Below are 22,959 nucleotides of genomic sequence, written 5' to 3' on the forward strand. Positions count from 1 at the left end.
GCTATGGAAAACAGATAGAGGGTCTTCAAAAAATTTAAAATGAAGCTGCTTTATGACCCAGCAGTTCCACTTCTGGGTATATATCCACAGAAACCCAAAATGCTAATTCAAAAGAATATATGGGGAAGACAAGATGGCGATGGAGTAGGCGGACGTACCAACTTCCATCTCCCAGAACCAAAGTGGATTACAAACTAATTTTAAGAACCATTATCTGGAAAAACCAACTTTGGACTAAACTAAGATGACTCTTCAACCAAGGGACACTGAAGAAGCCACACTGAGACTGGTAGGAAAAGCGGAAACGCGGAGAGGGCTGCCCAGCTCCCTGGAGCAAACGGCAGCCGGGAGAGACTCGCGTGGTGGGAAGTGAGTTTAGCAGAGAGGGGAGGGTCCTGAGTCCCAGGAACAAAGGCCCAGCCTGCAGCCCCAGAGCCTAGAAGAGGCGTAAGGACAGTATTTAGCTGGAAACAAGACAGGAGACTGTTTGTGAGAAAGAGACTGATTTCAGACCCAGGATTCTTTTTTTTTATTATTTATTTATTTATTTATTTATTTATTTTTGTATTTTTCTGAAGCTAGAAACCAGGAGAGACAGTCAGACTCCCGCATGCACCCGACCGGGATCCACCCGGCACGCCCACCAGGGGGCGACGCTCTGCCCCTCCGGGGCATTGCTCTGCCGCGACCAGAGCCACTCTAGCGCCTGGGGCAGAGGCCAAGGAGCCATCCCCAGCGCCTGGGCCATCTTTGCTCCAATGGAGCCTCGGCTGCGGGAGAGGAAGAGAGAGACAGAGAGGAAGGAGAGGGGGAGGGGTGGAGAAGCAAATGGGCGCTTCTCCTGTGTGCCCTGGCTGGGAATTGAATCCAGGACTTCTACACACCAGGCCAACGCTCTACCACTGAGCCAACCGGCCAGGGCCCAGGATTCTTTTTAAAGTGACCACGCAGAAAACCTCTCTCACAACCACTCACCTGGGGCTCCAGGGGACAGGGAGAGAGGAGAGGTCTGGAGTAGCAGGAAGAGAGTGTAATCTAGGAGGCACAGGGAGAAACATTTTGAGAGACAGCCACCCTAACCTCTGGGACAAGCCACACCCCAAATCTGAAGTGAATATTGCCCCTGGAAACAGCAATACCAGCAAAGGGAAGCAGGACACCAGCCAAACAAGCTCTCCCGCGCACTCAGAGCAGAGTCACTTAGAAGGAGGGAGCTTTCGGGACTACAGTAGTGAATGTTAGGGTCTGAGCTGCAGCGCCCGCACCCACACGGCTGAGGGCTCACCCGAGGGCAGGCAGCTGGACGCAGAAGCGCAGTTCTGTCAGCAAGGGCGGAAGCTGGCTGGCCACGACTGAGGCCCAGGTGTGAGCTCAGTCTTGCCCGGCTGGGGAGGAGGAGATGTGCAGAAGAAGTCAAGCCCAGCTGCGGGCTTCTGTAATCCAGCTGGCGGGGGAAGGGCAGGAGCCTGGAAGGGGCGGAGACCTGCCCTTCAGCAAGGGCGCAGGAGCACAGCCTTGCCCCGCCCTCGGAACCAAGGCTTGTGGCTTGACTTGGGAGCCGGCTCCTCCCATGGGGGTGGAGCCAAAAGCCCAGAACAGATGGAGTCCCGCTACTGAGCATGGGCACACAGTCCACCCGGCCTGTGGAGCCAAGGCTTGCAGCCGTCCCACAAGCGGGGTCCTCTTGCAAGGGCGGGGCGAAAGCCTGGAATCAGGCAGAGACCACAGCTGAGCAAAGGTGCTCACCCCTGCCCTCAGCGCCGAGCATAACGCCACCTGTGGGGGCAGGGCGAAGGCCAAGGCCAACGAGGCTTGTATACCCAAGCATGATCACAGCCACTGCCATGAAGGAGAGGCAGAAACCACAGCAACAGCCCCAGTGGGCAGGCACAGGCGACGCCCATACCCGAAGGTCCTAGGCAGCAACAGCAGAGGGGGTGGCAGGCCTGCAGACAGACCACACCTAGGGAATACAGAGGCCACACCCAGTGGACTCCAGCGGCCAAAACCTTCCTTTACACAGACAAAATGAGAAAGGAGAGAAATGCAACACAAATGAATCAAGAGAAATCCCCAGGAAAGGACTTTAATGAGTCAGATATAACCAAATTATCCGATGCAGAGTTTAAAATAATGATTGTTAGGATGCTCAAAGATATTAGAACAATAGGTGGTCATTATGAACACTTAAATAAAGAGAGCCTGACCTGTGGTGGCACAGTGGATAAAGCATCAACCTGGAAACGCTGAGGTTGCCGGTTCAAAACCCTGGGCTTGCCTGGTCAAGGCACATATGGGAGTTGATGCTTCCTGCTCCTCCTCCCCCTCCCTTCTCTATAATAAATAAATAAAATCTTAAAAAAAGAAAAAAGAGGCCCTGGCCGGTTGGCTCAGTGGTAGAGCGTCGGCCTGGCGTGCAGGGGACCCGGGTTCAATTCCCGGCCAGGGCACATAGGAGAAGCGCCCATTTGCTTCTCCACCCCACCCCCTCCTTCCTCTCTGTCTCTCTCTTCCCCTCCCGCAGCCAAGGCTCCATTGGAGCAAAGATAGCCTGGGCGCTGGGGATGGCTCCTTGGCCTCTGCCCCAGGCGCTAGAGTGGCTCTGGTCACGGCAGAGCGACGCCCCGGAGGGGCAGAGCATCGCCCCCTGGTGGGCAGAGCGTTGCCCCTGGTGGGCGTGCCGGGTGGATCCCGGTCGGGCGCATGCGGGAGTCTGTCTGACTGTCTCTCCCTGTTTCCAGCTTCAGAAAAATACAAAAAAAAAAAAAAAAAAAATTAAAGGGGCAATGAACCAAAAAAGATTCCAGAAAAAAAAAAAGAGATAGCAAATATAAAAAAGGACATTGAAAGAATAAAAAAGAATCAGTCAGAAATGACAAATACAATATCAGAAATGAACACAATGGAAGGAATTATAAGCAGGATGGATGAAGCTGAGAATCGAATCAGCGAGTTAGAGGACAAGATAAATAAAGGTACGGAAGCAGAGCAGAAAAAAGAAAAGAGACTCAAAAAGTCTGAGGAAACTCTAACAGAGCTCTGTGACAACATGAAGAGAAATAACATCTGCATCATAGGGGTTCCTGAAGAAGAAGAGAAAGAACAAGGGATAGAGACTTTGTTCAAACATATCATAGCTGAAAACTTCCCTCAACTAAGGCAGGAAAACATCTCACAAGTTCAAGAAGCACAGATAACTCCATTAAAGAGAAGCCCAAAGAAATCTACACCAAGACACATCATAATTAAAATACCAAAGCTAAGTGATAAAGAGAAAATATTAAAAGCTGCTAGAGAAAAAAAGACTATCACCTACAAAGGAGTTCCCATAAGGATGACTTCTGACTTCTCAACAGAAACACTTGAGGCCAGAAGGGAATGGCAAGAAATATTCAAAGTAATGCAGAACAAGAGCCTACAACCAAGACTACTTTATCCAGCAAGGCTATCGTTTAAAATTGAAGGAGAAATAAAAAGCTTTCCAGACAAAAAAAACCCAAGAACTCAAGGAATTCACTACAACCAAACCAAGGCTGCAAGAAAGGATAATGGGCCTGTTGTAAACAGATCAAAGGAGAAAAAGAATATAGCAAAAGAGGAATACAGTTTTAAAGAATAAAATGGCAATAAACAATTACATATCAATAATAACCTTAAATGTAAATGGATTAAATGACCCAATCATAAGACATAGGGTAGCTGCGTGGATAAGAAAACAGGACCCATATATATGCTGTCTACAAGAGACACACCTTAAAACAAAAGATCACATAGACTGAAGGTAAAAGATGGAAAAAATATTTCATGGAAATGGAAATGAAAAAAAAGCTGGGGTAGCAATACTTATATCAGACAAAGTGGACTTTAAAACAAAGAGTATAGTAAGAGATAAAGAAGGTCACTACATAATGATAAAGAGAGCAATCCAACAGGAAGATATAAGTATTATAAATATCTACGCATCTAATATGGGAGCACCTAAATATATAAAAAGCATACTTTGATGGATTTAAAGGGCGAGATCAACAGCAATACTATAATAGTAGGGGATTTCAATACCTCACTAACATCACTAGATAGATCCTCAAGAAAGAAAATTAACAAAGGAACAGCAGACTGAAAACTCTCAAACACATGGAAACTAAATAGCAGGTTGTTAAATAATGAATGGGTTAACAATGAGATCAAAGAAGAAATAAAATTCCTAGAAACGAACGATAATGAGCATACATTAACTCAAAATTTATGGGACACAGCTAAAGCAGTCCTGAGAGGGAAGTTCATAGCATTACAGGCATACCTCAAGAAGCTAGAAAAAGCTCAAATAAACTACTTGACCCTGCATCTAAAAATCTAGAAAAAGAACAGCAAGTAAAGCCCAGAGGTAGTAGAAGGAAGGAAATAATAAAGATCAGAGCAGAAATAAATGACATAGAGGCTAAAGAAACAATACAGAGGATCAATGAAACCAGGAGCTGGTTCTTTGAAAAGGCAAACAAGATGAATGAACCTTTAACCAGACTCACCAAGAAAAAAAGAGAGAGGACTCAAATAAATAAAATTAGAAATGAGAGTGGAGAAATAACAACTGACACAACAGAAATACAAAATATTGTAAGAAAATACTATGAAGAACTGTATGCCAAAAAACTAGAGAACCTAGATGAAATGGACAAATTCCTTGAAACATAAAATCTTCCAAAAATTAATCTGGAAGAATCAGAAAACCTAAACAGACAATTACAACAAATGAGATTGAAACAGTTATCAAAAAACTCCCCAAAAAGAAAAGTCCTGAGCCTGATGGCTTCACAAGTGAATTCTACCAAATATTCAAAGAATTAACTCCTATCCTTCTCAAGCTATTTCATAAAATTCAAGAGGAAGGAAGACTTCCAAGCTCCTTTTATGAGGCGAGCATAATTCTGATTCCAAAACCAGGCAAAGACAACACAAAGAAAGAAAATTATAGGCCAATATCTCTGATGAATTTAGATGCTAAAATCCTCAACAAAATATTAGCAAACCAGATTCAGCAATATATGAAAAAAACCATACACCATGATCAAGTGGGATTTATTCTTGGGAGGCAAGGCTGGTACAATATTTGCAAATCAATCAATGTGATTCATCACATAAACAAAAGGAAGGAGAAAAACCACATTATAATTTCAATAGATGCAGAAAAAGCATTTGATAGAATCCAGCACCTGTTCATGATCAAAACTCTCAGCAAAGTGGGAATACAGGGAATATACCTCAACATGATGAAAGCCAATCTATGACAAACTCACAGCCAACTCATACTCAATGGGCAAAAATTAAAAGCAATCCCCTTAAGATCAGGAACAAGGCAGGGATGCCCCCTTTTACCACTCTTATTCAACATAGTTCTGGAAGTCCTAGCCACAGAAACCAGTCAAGAAAAAGAAATAAAAGGCATCCAAATTGGAAAAGAAGAAGTAAAACTATCATTATTTGCAGATATATGATATTGTATATAGAAAACCCTAAAGTCTCAGTCAAAAAACTACTAGACCTGATAAATGAATTCAGCAAGGTGGCAGGATATAAAATTAATACTCAGAAATCAGAGGCACTTTTATACACGAACAATGAACTGTCAGAAAGAGAAATTAAGGAAGCAATCCCCTTTACCATTGCAACCATAAAAATAAAGTACCTCGGAAATTTAACCAGAGAGATTAAAGACTTGTACTCAGAAAATTATAAAACATTGATAAAAGAAATCAGGGAAGATATAAATAAGTGGAAGCATATACCATGCTCATGGTTAGGAAGAATAAGCATCATTAAAATGTCTATATTACCCAAAGCAATTTATAAATTCAATGCAATACTGATTAAAATACCAATGACTTACTTCAAAGATATAGAACACATATTTCAAAAATTTATACGGAACCAAAAGAGAACACGAATAGCCTCAGCAATCTTGAAAAGGAAGAATAAAGTGGGAGGTATCACACTTCTGGATATCAAGTTATACTACAAGGCCATTTTACTCAAAACAGCCTGGTACTGGCATAAGAACAGGTATATAGATTAATGGAACAGAACTGAGAACCCAGAAATAAACCCACAGCTCTGTGGACAACTGATATTTGACAAAGGAGGTAAGAGCATACAGTGGAGTAAAGACAGCCTCTTCAACAAATGGTGTTGGGAAAATTGGACAGCTACCTGCAAAAAAATGAAACTAGACCACCAACTTACAGCATTCACAAAAATAAACTCAAAATGGATAAAAGACTTAAATGTAAGCCGTAAAACCATAAGCATCTTAGAAGAAAACAGCAGTAAGCTCTCTTGACATCTCTCGTAGCAATATATTAGCCGATTTATCTCCACAGGCAAGTGAAATAAAAGACAAGATAAACAAATGGGACAATATCAAACTAAAAAGCTTCTGCACAGCTAAAGACAATAAGAACAGAATAAAAAGATAAACTATACAAACTATAGAATATATTTGGCAATGCATCTGGTAAGGGGTTAATAACCAAAATTTATAAAGAACTTAAAACTCAATATCAGGAAGACAATCTAATCCGAAAATGTGCAAAAGAAATGAATAGACACTTCTCCAAAGAGGACATACAGATGGCCAATAGGCATATGAAAAAATGCTCAACATCACTAACCATTAGAGAAATGCAAATTAAAATCACAATGAGATATCACCTCACACCAGTCAGAATGGTGTTCATCAACAAAACAACACAATAAGTGCTGGCGAGGATGTGGAGAAAAGGGAACCCTCCTGCATTGCTGGTGGGAATGCAGACTGGTGCAGCCACTGTGGAAAACAGTATGGAGATTCCTCAAGAAATTAAAAATCGAACTGCCTTTTGACCCAGCTATCCCACTTTTAGGAATATACCCCAAGAACACCACAGCACTGTTTGAAAAGAAGAAATGCACCCCCATGTTTATGGCAGCATTGTTCACAATAGCGAAGATCTGGAAACAGCCCAAGTGTTCATCAGTGGACGAGTGGATTAAAAAGCTTTGGTACATATATACTATGGAATACCTCTCAGCCATAAGAAATGATGACATCGGATCATTTACAACAACCTGGATGGACCTTGATAACATTATACTGAGCGAAATAAGTAAATCAGAAAAAACTAAGAACTATATGATTCTATATATAGGTGGGACATAAAAATGAGACTCAGAGACATGGACTAGAGTGTGGGGGTTACAGGGAGGGGGGAGGAGAGGGCAGGGGTTGGGGGAGGGGAGGGGCACAAAGAAAACCAGTTAGAATGTTATGGAAGACAATTGGACTTTGGGTAATGGGAATGCAGCATAATTAAATGTCAAAATATGTCACCCCATTAAAATTAATAAAAAAATACCATATTTTTTACTCTGGTCGCATAATTTTATTTTCTGCATTTATCTGTCCCACCCTAAAGGCCGGTCCAGGAAAATATTTTCTGACATTATCTGATCTGTGGCCCAAAAAAGGTTCGGGACCAATGTTTTAGGTGGTTGGTTTTAGCTGTTATTTAAAAATACTTGAAGTGTTTTAACCTAACCCGGGATTCAGGAATGGGGAGGCTAAGGTGGGGGCGGGGGCAGGCCTGGCGGGCTCAGAGTGGTGGGTCTCGTCTGGGGCTCGGGTGAGGCTTTGACCACACCCAACATGGCAGCGAGGGATGACATCCCCTCTAGGCGAATGCACACCCAATGCGGCTATGAAGAAGCATGGTCGGCTGGGCCTTGCCCATACTTACCATGGCGACGGGAGAGCCGTCTTCCCGCGGAGCGTGCCTACACTCACTGCTTTGCGGGCAGAGACGCGGCTTCCGGCTTCCGGGGTCCCGCCCATGTTCCGGGGTTAAACGCCGTGGGCAGTTAACCATGGGTTCACTTTCAGCTATGCTAGTCCGCCCCACCGGCCGGGGCGCTGGCGGCAGTGTACTTCCTTTCGCTTTTGCGTCTCGGGTGGCGGGAAGGATACGGATTCTCCCGCCTTTGCTCTGGGGAGTGAAGTGCTCTGTGGCCCAGTTCAGCAACGTGCACCTGAGCAGGCCGCGGAGTTCGACTTTCCACACTCCGCCGCTCTCTAGATCCTGCCGGCGCCTCAGCGCTCCAAGCCCGTTTTCGAGTCGGTAGCGCCTCAGCCACTAGCTGCGATGCATGTGATCAAGCGAGGTGAGGGGTCCGGGAGGGGACAGGGAACGTGTAAGAGGACGCGCTGCCGCCGCGGAGCAGTTGGGCGCGCCGGCCCGCTGCGACTACCGCATTGCCAGCCTGCTTGCCCTGCAGGCCTCCGTCTGTCCCCCTCCCCACCTCCCGCTTCGACCTTCAGTCTGCGCCCCCTTCGCTTTGTCGTCTTCCCTAGTCTTCCATTTTAGCTGATGAGACCAAAGACCAAAATATATAGTGCACTTTTACTGGTTCATTTCTGTGATTCAGAAATGTGCATCAAGTTTTTTAGACCTTTAGAAAAAGGTCTGGGGGATGGATGCTTTTTAAAAATTATTGATTTTAGAAAGAAAAGGAGAGAAGGAAACATCGATTTGTTCTACTTATTATGCATTCATTGTTTCTTGTAAGTGCACTGGTGGGGGATGGAACCTACAACCTTGGCTTATGGGGATGACGTTCTAACCAACTGAGCTATCCTGCCAGGGCAAAGGTACTTTTATGATAAATCTGTAACAGGTGAATTGAAAACTTGTGGATATAGGCCCTGGCTGGTTGGCTCTGTGGTAGAGCGTCGGCCTGGCGTGCAGGAGTCCTGGGTTCGATTCCTGGTCAGGGCACACAGGAGAAGCACCCATCTGCTTCTTCACCCTTCCCCCTCTCCTTCCTCTCTGTCTCTCTCTTCCCCTCCCGCAGCTGAGGCTCCATTGGAGCAAAATTGGCCCAGGCGCTGAGGATGGTTCCATGGCCTCTGCCTCAGGCGCTAGAGTGGCTCTGGTGGCAACAGAGCAACGCCCCCTGGTGGGCATGCCGGGTGGATTCCGGTCGGGCGCATGCGGGAGTCTGCCTCTCCGTTTCCAACTTCAGAAAAATACAAAAAAAGAAAAAAGAAAACTTGTGGATATAGATTACTGGAGTGGGTAGCACCTTTGTGTTGAATTTTTAATCTTTTGAGTCCACTTTCAAATACTGTAGTTTAAAAAGAACTACCCACACAGGTTCTAAAAGGCAGGGCTTATTTTGTTTCTCATCCCTTCAGAGAACATAATTTGATCTAGATGGGGTGGTAGAATCTTTCAGTGTAGCATTCAGCAGGGTTTATTAATATAGAAAATTTTGCTTAGATTATTTTATTTTACTTGATTTATTTTCAATTTTTAATGTGCTTAGAGTTCCCCTTATCCTTTTTATTTTTGCTATGTCAGTAGTTTTTGCTATGCCTGTAGTTTTTTTTAATTTTAATGTAATTATTCAGGAGGGCAACTGGTAGTATCTGTAAGCATTTACTGAATGTGCTAATATATTGCTAAGCACTATCAGGGGAATATTATTAGAGGGAGAGGCAGTTCATCTTCAGAGATCTTAGGCTTGGTAGGGACATGGTAGTAACCCATATGAAAACTATTAGGCAAGATAATGGAATAGTAGATGAGTTTTTTCTTCTGCTATCTGGAGCTATTTTTCTTGTGGGAGAGTATCATACTGCCTAAGGATATCAGGTTAAAAAATCAAGGTTGAGAACCATTGGAATAAATGCAGTAAAGCTGACTGACTTGTAAAGTGTTCTTTGGAATATAGTAATATGGCATTTTCAAAACTGGATTGTAACCCATGGTAAAAATGAAAATTTACATAATTACTCAGTACACATGCACATATATGTATGTATAAATATAATACTGAAACAAAAGTTTGCACTTAAAGAACACCTAAAGCATCCATTTGCACTCAATAATCTCTCTTCTATTCCAGATTCTTTATCTCCCTCCCTCCTTCCCTCCCTGATCTTTTACATCCCATTGTGTTTATGAATCTGTGTGGATGCTTTGCTGGGCACTGAGGTTACAGTGGTGAGTAGGCAAGACATGGTTTCTACTTTCAAAGATCTTGAATACATATTTCCCACTTAAGAATGCTCTTATACTGAACTCTACTGCTCAACCAACAGAATGTAAAATTTAAAATTACTAGGAAATGAGGTAGACAACACCAGTTGTGAATGCTAATTCAGGATCAGGCTTGTATAATCTATACCTTCATTTTTCTCTTTTCTTCTTCAGTTTCTTTACTTCAGTTCCTTTCTACCCCCCAAAAATTTCCCTCCCTAGTTACTTTTTGCCTTAATTTCTGTCTAGGAAGCTAGATCAGCATTGGGTGTCATCTTTAAATCTACTTTAAGGTCAAAATGTGCAATTGGTTGCACATATACTTAAGGATATCTAATACCTAGTAATGTCTATTTCAGTAAAAGTACCGGGTTTGGAAAAATAGTGTTTCCTTGGGCAAATATTAAAATAAATAAATACATGATTAGACAGTTACCAGCATCCTAGGAAGAAATTGTTGAGGCTAGTGTCAAAACAGGAAAAATCTTTAAATTCCCTTGCACAGTTATTTTAGACAATAGAATTGTCTATCCTAACTAAGCAAGGGGGTTTGCATTGTTAATATCTTTTGAAGTACTTAGAATAAAACACCTCTGGTGAAATAAAGATAGAACTAAAGTCCAGGCACAAGCCTAAATGGTTAAATACCGAGCCCATGGACACGTCATGATTCCTTAATATCGTTAGCTGACTACCCTCAGGTATTGCATCCTGTTTCAGATCTATTCTGTAAGTTGGGTTTAGCATTTTGTTATTACAGGAATTTTTGCTGTTATAAAACTTTGTTTTGCGCCTGACCTGGCGGTGACTTGGTGGATAGAGCATTAGACCGGGACATGGAGGACCCAGGTTCGAAACCCTGAGGTCACTGGCTTGAGCTTGGGCTCATCTGGCTTGAGCATGGGTTTACCAGCTTGAGTGCAGGGTCTCTGGCTTGAGCATACGATCATAGATGTGACCCATGGTCTCTAGCTTGAGCCAAAAGGTCACTGGCTTGAGCAAGGGATCACTTGCTCTGCTATAGCCCCCCCCCCCCCCCAATTAAGGCACATATGAGAAAGCAATCAGTGAACAACTAAGGAGCTGCAACGAAGAATTGATGCTTTGCATCTCTCTCCCTTCCTGTCTGTCTGTCCCTATCTGTCCCTCTCTCCGGCTTTCTCTTGTCTCTGTCAAAAAAACGGACAAACAAACAAACAAAAAATCTTTGTTTTGCATAGCTTGATGTTACAAAGAGAGCAAGGACTCTAATGGTAGCTCAGTGTTTTGAGATCTCTAAGGCTTCTGAGACTTCATAGGAGAAACCTCAAGAACTACAGAAGATGTTTGCCCTTAAGCATGATGGTCAAGACTTACTCTGTTTTGGTGCTTTTGTTGTGCACATGAGGCTTCTAAGAGAACCTCTTTCCCTCCTATACGTAGGAGGGAAATGAACCATATTGGGGAATGAACCATCCTGGCAATGAGGGACCAACAATACTTTTAACTGACTAATGTTGCTTTCCATTTTTGATATTGCTTTCCATTTTCCATGATGCTTTCAAGGAAGGATCATCATCAGGGGAAATGTAAAAAATAATATAAATGGAGCCATTTTAAAATGGAGTTGGAGCTGCCATCCCAGAGGAACTGCTTGCACATCTTATTTTTCAAACTTGGGCAAAATGACATTTGGAGTGGGCCTAAAGCTACATGGTATAGACAACTGTTTGCAAAGATAACAGTAAAGCAGATATTATGACTACTGGACTGGAAATTAAAACATTCTTTAAAATTAGCATCTGCATTAGTTTATGTGCAGAATTCCTTTTTTCTATTTATGTAATTCTTCCCCTTTCTCATAACTACCTTTTGTCTTCACCTTATAATGGGAGCACTATTTAGGTTTCTGCCTGAACCAGTGCTTCTTGAATCTCAAATAAATGTGTATTGTCTCTCACTTTGGCCTTTTATTTTTAGGTAAACAGACTGATTACCATATTTTTTGCTCCATAAAATGCACCTGACCATAAGATGCACCTAAGGTTTTTATTTTATTTTTTTATTTTATATTTTTCTGAAGCTGGAAACGGGGAGAGACAGTCAGACAGACTCCTGCATGCGCTCGACCGGGATCCACCCAGCACGCCCACCAGGGGGTGACGCTCTGCCCCTCCCGGGCGTCCGCTCTGTCGCGACCAGAGCCACTCCAGTGCCTGGGGCAGAGGCCAAGGAGCCATCCCCAGCTCCCGGGCCATCTTTGCTCCAATGGAACCTCAGCTGCGGGAGGGGAAGAGAGAGACAGAGAGGAAGGAGAGGGGGAGGGGTGGAGAAGCAGATGGGCGCCTCTCCTGTGTGCCCTGGCCGGGAATCGAACCCGAGACTTCCGCCGACACTCTACCACTGAGCCAACCGGCCAGGGCCACACCTAAGGTTTTTAAGGAGGAAAATAAGGAAAAAAATATTCTGAACCAAATGGTGTGTTAAAATATTTAATAGAATGTACCACAATAATATTTCAACATTGTAAACTCAACAGCAGTATTAACAACCATTAGCACTGTTATTAACAAAGGAGAAGAAACTTTAATGTTCAAACACTCTTCTTGTCTGGGAACCCCAGGAACTCATCATCACTAGTGTCAGAATTTAAGCAGCTCAGTTATTCACAATCACTGGTATCACTTTCTTCGCTATTTTCATATATGATACCATCTTCAGTGCCATCTGAGGCACTGCTAATGCCACATTTTTTGAATGACCATACCTCGGTTTCATTCTTCCCTGACTGCCATGATGTTCTTACCCATTCACAAACTTGAGTGATAGTGGGTCTCTTCATTTCTCCAGTTGGTGTCAGATCATGATTACCAGCAGCCATCCATTGTTCCACTCTTCTTGCATAAAGACTTTAAACGGTTTGTTGATGGAAACGTTTAGAAGTTGCAACTGGCTGGTAAGATCCCCAGGAATTACAGCTAGATGAGTCTTCACTTCTTTTTTTTTTTTTTAATTTATTTATTTATTCATTTTTAGAGAGGAGAGAGAGAGACAGAGAGGGAGAGAGAGGAGAGAGAGACAGAGAGAGAGAGAGAAGGGGGAGGAGCTGGAAGCATCAACTCCCATATGTGTCTTAACCAGGCAAGCCCAGGGTTTCGAACCGGTGACCTCAGCATTTCTAGGTCGACGCTTTATCCACTGCACCACCACAGGTCAGGCCGTCTTCACTTCTTTGAAGTTTTTTTTTTGTGGTTTCACTAATATGTGCTCTAAACTGGTCAAGCACTAATAGGGCAGATTTTTTCAGAAGCCCTCTAGCACCCTGGGCCCCTCCCCTATCTGCCAGCCAGCCAGCCAATGAAATGCTATGAGGCTGGCCACAAGTGATAGCACTTCACACAGAGCTCCAGCAGCTGCAGTGCAGCCCTCCAGCGCTCCAGCGTGTCTCATTCCTGCCCTCGATGATGCCAGATGAATGCGCCCACACAATGTCATTCGCCTTCCCTCCTGTGCTGCGTGTAAATGGAGACTGGAACTGGGAGATCACTCAGCAGATGCTGGGGTTCTGTACGCCCGCTGTGGCGGGTATGATTACGTTCCTGCTGCCGCTCATTCTACATATGTTTACTGCCTCAGCACCCCTCAGCAGCTAACAAAAATGAACATTCACTCCATAAGACACACAGGCATTTCCCCCTCCACTTTTGGGGGGGGGAAAGTGCATCTTATGGAACGAAAAATTACGGTATGTTATGTGGGTTGCCATGGTTAAAGCTATTTAGTTGTTGGATGTATCCACTATTCCTGGGAAGAGTAAATAAAGGTTGGATGAGCCCCTGTTTGAAGCTAAACTAAGAATAATGGGACTTTTTGTTAGGGAGGACGAAGAGGATATAACCTAAGTTCAAAATCATAAAAAAACTAACTAGATAAGGTCTACATGTGTTTGTGTCCATATCCTCAAAATATTAAAACTAAGAGGTTGCTGCTGGAAGGTTGTCTTGAATTACAAATAGAAAGAAGTACTTTATATGATATATAATAATTTCAAAGTCATTAATTACCCTAGGAGAGTATCTAAGCCAACTTTGTCGTGAAGGTAAATGGAGACAGGTTTACAAATCATGTAGCAATTAGTAAATACTTGAGTACCTACTGTGTGCTAGGCCTTGGTCCTTGGCTTTGGTGCTGGGAATACATGCAAGTAAAATAAAAGTGTAAATAAAACATGCAAAACTGCTAAATCTAGTGGACTGGTGGGGAGAATCACACAATAAACAGATACAATGGTCCCTCTTATCTGTGGTTTCACTTTCTATGGTTTCAGTTGCCTGTAGTCAGCTGTGGTCCAAAAATATTAAATGGAAAATTCCAGAAATAAACAAGTTTTAAATTGTGTGCTGTTCTGAATAGCGTGCTGAAATCTTGAGCCGTCTGTCTCCATCTTGTCTGAGATGTGAATCTTCTCTTTATCCAGTATATCCATGCTGTATACACTCCTTAACTGTCTCTGTTATCACATCAACTGCAGAGGTATCAGTGCTTTTGTTCACGTAACCTTTCTTTTACTTAATGGCGCTGAAGCACAAGAATGTTGCTTGTGAGTAAAATATACCAAAGGGAAGCTGTAAAGTGCTTGCTTTAAGTGCAAATGTGAAAATTCTAGACTTAAGGAAAATGAATCTTCTATCTGTGAAACTGGAGAAGGAAAAAAATCTGTGTCAGTTTTGCCATCACACCTCAGACTGCAGAAGTTAGGGTAACAGTGCATGATAAATACTTAGTTGAGATGAAAAAAGCATTGCATTTGTGGATGGAAGACATGAACAGAAAATGTGATTGATGTTGGCATTTTGCTCCAGAAATCATTGATCCTATAGGAATATTTCAACAAAGGATCCTGTGAAATGAGTAGAACCAAGCCATTTTTTGCAACCAATAGATAGTTTCACTGATTCAAAAATAGCTTGGACTGAAAAATATAAAAATTACTGGAAAAGTCACGTTTGCTGATGAACAAGCTGCTGTCACATTTCCTACAGAATTGAAAGAAGTTGATTAGGGAGAAAGATATGTATGCAGAGGGAAAAACAGTATATATAGGGTTATGTGATATCTGGTTTCACGCATTCACTGGGAGTCTTGGAATATGTCCCCTGTAGATAAGAGGGGACTATACCGTGCATAAGTAAAACATAGTATGCCATGATGGTAAGTGCTATGGAGAAAAAGCGTAGAAGGAAGTGGATAAGAAGATCAAAGCTGTATTTGAGCCCTGGCCGGTTGGCTCAGCGGTAGAGCGTCGGCCTGGCGTGTGGGGGACCTGGGTTCGATTCCCGGCCAGGGCACATAGGAGAAGCGCCCATTTGCTTCTCCACCCCCCTCCCTTCCTCTCTGTCTCTCTCTTCCCCTCCCACAGCCAAGGCTCCATTGGAGCAAAGATGGCCCGGGTGCTGGGGATGGCTCCTTGGCCTCTGCCCCAGGCGCTAGAGTGGCCCCGGAGAGGCAGAGCATCGCCCCCTGGTGGGCAGAGCATCGTCCCTGGTGGGCGTGCCGGGTGGATCCCAGTCGGGTGCATGCGGGAGTCTGTCTGACTGTCTCTCCCCGTTTCCAGCTTCAGAAAAATACAAAAAAAAAAAAAAAAAAAAAAGCTGTATTTGGGGCACTGCAACTTAAAATAGGTTGATAAAAAATAAAATAGGTTGATCAGGAAAAACCTTATTGAGAGGATTACTTTGAGCAAAGACCTAAAATTGGTATAGGTAGCTATGAGGCCAGGTTTGCCAGAGTAAAGTGAGGAAGGTGGGTGAATAGGAGGTGAAGTTGGGGGAAAGGAGTACATGGCAGGTTTTCTAGGATTCTATGGACTGTTATAATTTTACTTTGATTCTGAAGGAGATGGTCAGCTGCTTTTGGGAGTTTTAGAGGAAGTAATTACATGATTTCAATTTAAGTTGTTTTCTTTTTCTACTAATGTGCCTTGTGTCCATGAAATTTGAGTGTTTTGTCTTTATAACATATTCCCTCAACCCTATCCATTAAAAAAAAATCATTTCATTGACTTGGATGTTTATGATAAATACATTATCTTTGTAAACATCTCAAAAAGTTTAAGTTTTGAATTTAAGTTTTGAAGAATAATTCTGGTTGCCATATGGAACAAAAAGATCATTTGAGAAGTTATTGTAAGAATCCATCTGATTTAGCCTGACTGGTGATGGTGCAGTGGATAGTGTTGACCTGGGATCCTGAGGTCCCAGATTCGAAACCATGAGGTCGCCAACTTGAGCGCAGGCTCACCAGCTTGAGTGTGGCATCATTGACATGATCCCATGGTCACTGGCTTAAGCCCATGGGTTGCTGGCTTGAGGCCAAGGTCGCTGGCTTAAGCAAGGGGTTACTAGTTCAGCTCCAGCCCTTTCCCCATCAAGGCATGTATAAGAAGCAATCAATGAAAAACTAAAAGTGACACAAGTAGGAGTTGATGCTTCTCATGTCTCCCTCCCTCCCTCTCTCTTTTGCCAAAAAACAAAAACAAAAAAGAATCCATCTGATTATAATGGAAGGGAAGGGAAGACTTTCAGAATAGAATCCCTACTTTTTTTGTTTGTTTATTGACTTTAGAGGAAGGGAGAAAGCTGGAGAGAAACAGGAACATCTGTTCCTGTATGTGCTCTGACCAGGAATCAAACCGGAAACCTCTGAGCTCAGGAAGACACTCTTTATCAACCGAGCTATCTAGTCGGGGCAGAATCCCTACAAAATAATAATTTGATGAATCTATTGGGGTTCTGAATCATTTATCTTTGGAATAGCATTTTCTGTTGGTTATTTTAAAAAGTTCATGTATGGATTACATTTGACTCTTTGATACTGCTATCTTAATAAGTGCTAACATGAATTGTATGGTTTGATTCTTCAGATGGCCGCCAAGAGCGGGTCATGTTTGACAAGATTACATCTAGAATCCAGAAGCTTTGTTATGGACTCAATATGGACTTTGTTGATCCCGTAAGTAAATATGGTTTATATCTTTGGTTTCTTGCTTTATGTGATTCTTTTTACTTGTCTTTTATCTTTCACCCTTTTTTCACTTGAATAGATATTTTAGTTTGGTATTTTGCTTATGGCCTTGGATATAAAGTATGAATTCATTGCTTAAAACTTTTTTCTAGGCCTGACCTTTGGTGGCGCAGTGGTTAAAACGTCAACCTGGAAACGCTGAGGTTGCCGGTTCAAAACCCTGGGCTTGCCTGGTCAAGGCACATATGGGAGTTGATGCTTCCTGCTCCTCCCCCTTCTCTCTCTCTCTCTCTCTCTCTCTCTCTCTCCCCCCTCTCTATAATGAATAAATAAAATCTTTAAAAAAATTTAAAAAAAATATTAAAAAAAAATTAAAAAAAAATAAAATAAAAAATAAAGAAATAATGTGTCAAAATTTAAAAACAAACAAACAAACAAAAAAAACTTTTTTCTAAATTTTGGTTCTGGGCTATGAATTCTGACTTTTCAGAGAAATAAAAAGTGAGCAAAGAGGAAAACTTGACATTTCACTTTAGAGACTTCCTTGAGTAAATTGTTTTATTCATAAGTGAAAAAGAGTAAAACAAGTAAAGCTTGTTCTGGAATTGTGATCATTTGGGTAGCAACTGGTTTGAAATGTGCATTTTTGTTATCTATGTAGATAGACTATATTTAAGTACTATAAAGTTGATTTTGTGGACATTTGAATTAAGGAGAACAAACTATCCATAGCAAGTTGCTCTGCTTTTTTTTTCTTATTTAATATAACTTATCTACTCTAGACCAGGGGTCCCCAAACTTTTTACACAAGGGGCCAGTTCACTGTCCCTCAGACCGTTGGAGGGCCGGACTATAAGAAAACTATGAACAAATCCCTATGCACACTGCACATATCTTATTTTAAAGTAAAAAAACAAAACGGGAACAAATACAATATTTAAAATAAAGAACAAATAATTTTAAATCAACAAACTGACCAGTATTTTAATGGGAACTATGGGCCTGCTTTTGGCTAATGAGATGGTCAATGTGCTCCTCTCACTGACCACCAATGAAAGAGGTGCCCCTTCTGGAAGTGTGGTGGGGGCTAGCTAAATGGCCTCAGGGGGCTGCATGCGGCCTGCGGGCCATAGTTTGGGGACCCGTCCTCTAGACCCTCATCATTCTTTATATCTACTGCTGTCTCTAGTGGTCTCTAAAATATCCTCCCGGTCTTTTCCTAATCTTACCCTCTTCAAATGCATCTTCCACATGCCTTCTAAAATCATCTTTCTAAAATGGAGTCAAGAACCTTTATTTTTCCAAACCCACCCATATTGCTCCAGTCTTAGGTATTTTATCTGTATTTCTGTAGCACTTGTGCTAGCCTCATAGCATTAATCACATAATACGGAAATTAATTACATGTCTCTGTCCTTCCCTAGAATTGAAGGTGGACTGTATCTTATTCTTGTGATATCCGCAATGCTTGGCACATACATAATTAGACACTTGAGATAAATAGTAAATTGACCAAAATGGCCAAAAAATTTTATGTACAACTTTAAAATAACTTTATTACAAATTATCTTTTACATTTACGAATTCTACAATTAGAATAGTAGCATGTTAGAGTTGGAATGAACCTAAGAGATTATTCTATTTCATCTTCCCTATTTTGTAGATAAGAACGATCCAAGGAGAGGAGGGAGTGACTTAGTGGGGGTGTAGCGAGAAGAACTGAGGTCTCTTGACTATACTGCTTTCATGGAATACTACATTTCAGAGAACAAGGGTGCTGCTGGAGCTCTCTAGGGTAGATTCAGCTAAATAAGTCTATGTGACACAGCACACAGATGTTATTTTATATTGTTCTGATTACTTCCCATGAAGCACCAGAAACTATTTAGAAGACCATTACTTTTACTCAACATAACTTGCTGGATATGTGAAGGAAGTTTCAGGAGTAACTTGGTCTTAGTTAAAATGTAGTTAGAGTAGATTCTAAGCTAGTAATTATACACATGTTTTCTGAGGGGGGCATGTTTTGGTCATCGGGGCAATACACTTATTTTCTGTTGGATTAAACTTTATTTTATTGAATTTATTGGGGTGACATGTCATTGGTTCACAGAATCATATAGTTTTCTTTTTTTTATATAAATTTTTATTAATTTTAATGGGGTGACATCAATAAATCAGGATATATATGTTCAAAGAAAACATCTCCAGGTTATCTTGTCATTCAATTATGTTGCATACCCATCACCCAAAGTCAGATTATCCTCTGTCACCTTCTATCTGGTTTTCTTTCTGCCTCTCCCCCTCCTCCACCTCCTCTCCCCCACCAACCACCACACTCTTGTCCATGTCTCTTAGTCTCATTTTTATGTCCCACCTATGTATGGAATCATGCAGTTCTTAGTTTTTTCTGATTTACTTATTTCACTCTGTATAATGTTATCAAGATCCAACCATTTTGTTGTAAATGATCCGATGTCATCATTTCTTATGACTGAGTAGTATTCCATAGTGTATATGTACCACATCTTCTTTATCCAGTCATCTATTGAAGGGCTTTTTGGTTGTTTCCATGTCTTGGCCACTGTGAACAATGCTGCATTGAACATGGGGCTGCATGTGTCTTTACGTATCAATGTCTCTGACTTTTGGGGGTATATACCCAGTAGAGGGATTGCTGGGTCATAAGGTAGTTCTATTTTCAGTATTTTGAGGAACCACCATAATTTCTTCCTTAATGGTTGTACTACTTTACATTCCCACCAACAGTGAATGAGGGTTCCTTTTTCTCCACAGCCTCTCCAACACTTGCTGTAACCTGTCTTGTTGATAATACCTAATCTAACAGGTGTGAGGTGGTATCTCATTGTAGTTTTGATTTGCATTTCTTTAATAACTTATGAAGATGAGCATCTTTTTTTTTATTTTTTTTTTATTTTTTTTAAACTTTTTTTTTTTTTTTTTAAGATTTCTTTTTTTTTATTTTATTTTTTTATTCATTTTAGAGAGGAGAGAGAAAGGGAGAGACAGAGACAGAGAGGGAGAGAGAGACAGAGAGAGAAGGTAGGGAGGAGCTGGAAGCATCAACTCCCATATGTGCCTTGACCAGGCAAGCCCAGGGTTTTGAACCGGCGACCTCAGCATTTCCAGGTCAACGCTTTATCCACTGCGCCACCACAGGTCAGGCTAGATGAGCATCTTTTCATATATCTGTTGGCCCTTTGTATTTCTTCCTGGGAGAAGTGTCTGTTCATGTCCTCTTCCCATTTTTTTATTGGATTGTTTGTTTGTTTGTTGTTGAGTTTTATGAGTTCTTTGTATATTTTGGATATTAGGCCCTTATCTGAGCTGTTTGAAAATAGCATCTCCCATTTAGTTGGCTGTTTATTTTGTTGTCAGTTTCTCTTGCTGAGCAAAAACTTCTTAGTCTGATATAGTCCCATTCATTTATCTTTGCCTTCACTTCTCGTGCCTTTGGAGTAAAATTCATAAAATGCTCTTTAAAACCCAGGTCCATGAGTTTAGTACCTATGTTTTCCTCTATGTACTTTATTGTTTCAGGTCTTATATTTAGGTCTTTGATCCATTTTGAATTAATTTTAGTACAAGGGGACAAACTGTAGTCGAGTTTCATTCTTTTGCATGTGGCTTTCCAGTTTTCCCAGCACCATTTGTTGAAGAGGCTTTCTCTTCTCCATTGTGTGTTGGCCCCTTTATCGAAAATTATTTGACCATATATATGTAGTTTTATTTCTGGACTTTCTATTCTGTTCCATTGGTCTGAGTGTCTATTTTTCTGCCAATACCATGCTGTTTTGATTGTCGTGGCTCTATAACATAGTTTGAAGTCAGGTATTGTAATGCCCCAGCTTCCTTCTTTTTCCTTAGGATTTCCTTTGGCTCAGCAGTTCTCAACCTGATGCTTTAGGCAACCCCTGTGTTTTGGTCGTTGACCCCCGCCGGGGTCACGACCAACAGGTAAAATATGTATTTTCCGATAGCTTTAGGCGACCCCTGTGTTTTGGTCGTTCGATCCCCGCCGGGGTCACGATGCACAGGTTGAGAACCGCTGCTTTGGCTATTAGGGTTTTTTTATAGTTCCATATAAATCTGATGTTTTGTTCCATTTCTTTAAAAAATATCATTGGAATTTTGATGGGAATTGCATTAAATTTGTATATTGCTTTGGGTAATATGGCCATTTTGATTATATTTATTCTTCCTATCCAAGAACAAGGAATATTTTTCCATTTCATTGTATCTTTTTCGATTTCCCTTAACAGTTCTTTGTAGTTTTCGTTATATGGGTCCTTTATATTCTTTGTAATGTTTATCCCTAGGTATTTTATTTTTTTTGTTGCAGTCGTGAAGGAGATTATTTTGTTTTATTAGTTTGTTTTCTAATGTTTTATTGTTGGCATATAGAAAGGCTATGGACTTTTGTATATTAATTTTGTAAACTGTGACTACCTTACTGTATTGGTTTATTGTTTCTAGTAATCTTTTTGTGGAGTCTTTGGGGTTTTCGATGTATAGGATCATATCATCTGCAAAAAGTGATACCTTTACTTCTTCTTTTCCAATATGAATGCCTTTTATTTCTTTATCTTGTCTGATTGCTCAGGCTAGAACCTCTAGTACCACATTAAATAAGAGTGGAGAGAGTGGACAATCTTGTCTTGTTCCTGATTTAAGGGGGAAAGTCCTCAGTTTTATGCCACTTAATATGATGTTAGCTGATGGTTTATCATATATGGCCTTTATCATGTTGAGATATTTTCCTTTTATACCCATTTTGTTGAGTGTCTTAAACATAAAGTTGTGTTGTATTTTATCAAATGCCTTTTCTGCATCTATTGATAAGATCATGTGGTTTTTGTTCTTTGTTTTGTTGATATGGTGTATTACGTTAACCGTTTTATGTATGTTGAACCATCATTGAGATTCTGGGATAAATCCCACTTGATCATGATGTATTATTATTTTAATATGTTGTATTCGATTTGCTAGTATTTTGTTTAGTATTTTAGTATCTGCATTCATTAGAGATATTGATCTGTAGTTTTCTTTTTTTGTGCCATCTTTGCCAGGTTTCAGTATGAGGGTTATGTTGGCCTCATAAAATGCGTTTGGAAGTATTGCTTCTTCTTCAATTTTTTGGAAGACTTTGAGTAGAATAGGAACCAAGTCTTTGAATGTTTGATAGAATTCACTGGTATAACCGTCTGGGCTTGGACTTTTATTTTGGGGGAGGTTTTTAATAGTTGTTTCTATTTCCTCCCTGCTAATTGGTCTGTTTAGGCTTTCTGCTTCTTCATGACTCAGTCTAGGAAGGTTCTAGGAATTTATTCGTTTCTTTTAGATTGTTGAATTTGGTAGCATATAGTTTTTCATAGTATTCTACAATAATTCTTTGTGTATCTGTGATGTCTGTGGTGATTTCTCCTCTTTCATTTTGGACTTTGTTTATATGAGTCCTTTCTCTTTTCCTTGGCTCATTATTTATTGATTTTATACAGAGGAGAGAGAGAGAAAGGCAGAAGAGGAGTGGAAAGAGTCAGCATGTAGTTGCTTCTTGTATGTACCTTGACCAGGCAAGCCTGGGGATTTGAGCTGGCCACCTCAGCATTCCAGGTCAGCGCTTTATCCACTGTGCCACTATAGGTCAGGCTAATTTCTCTTTCTGAAAGTTTATTATTGGTTTATAAAAAGCCATTGATTTCTGAATGTTAATTTTGTATCCTGCTACTTTGCCAAATTCATTTATTAAATCTAGTAAATTTTTTATTTTTACTTTTTAAAATTTGTTGATTTTAGAGAGAGGAAGAGAGAAAGAGAGAGAGAGAGAGAAACATCAATTTGTTCCAGTATGTGCCCTGACCGGAGA

The 22,959-nt window shown here is 41.2% G+C and overlaps 1 protein-coding gene across 1 annotated transcript in view; it reads left to right on the forward strand.

Annotated features, from left to right (window-relative positions):
- The first annotated feature begins 7,887 nt into the window (after positions 1-7,887).
- Positions 7,888-22,959, forward strand: part of RRM1 (ribonucleotide reductase catalytic subunit M1) — a 75,478-nt gene continuing 60,406 nt past the window's right edge. Inside the window, exons 1-2 of the mRNA XM_066250762.1 lie at positions 7,888-8,190; positions 16,972-17,060. Coding sequence (XP_066106859.1) covers positions 8,172-8,190; positions 16,972-17,060 — 108 coding nt within the window. The 5' untranslated portion in view covers positions 7,888-8,171. The remainder of the gene's footprint in view (positions 8,191-16,971; positions 17,061-22,959) is intronic.

This window comes from Saccopteryx bilineata, chromosome 1 (genome assembly GCF_036850765.1).
Source record: "Saccopteryx bilineata isolate mSacBil1 chromosome 1, mSacBil1_pri_phased_curated, whole genome shotgun sequence".
In the NCBI taxonomy this organism is placed as follows: Eukaryota; Metazoa; Chordata; class Mammalia; order Chiroptera; family Emballonuridae; genus Saccopteryx; species Saccopteryx bilineata.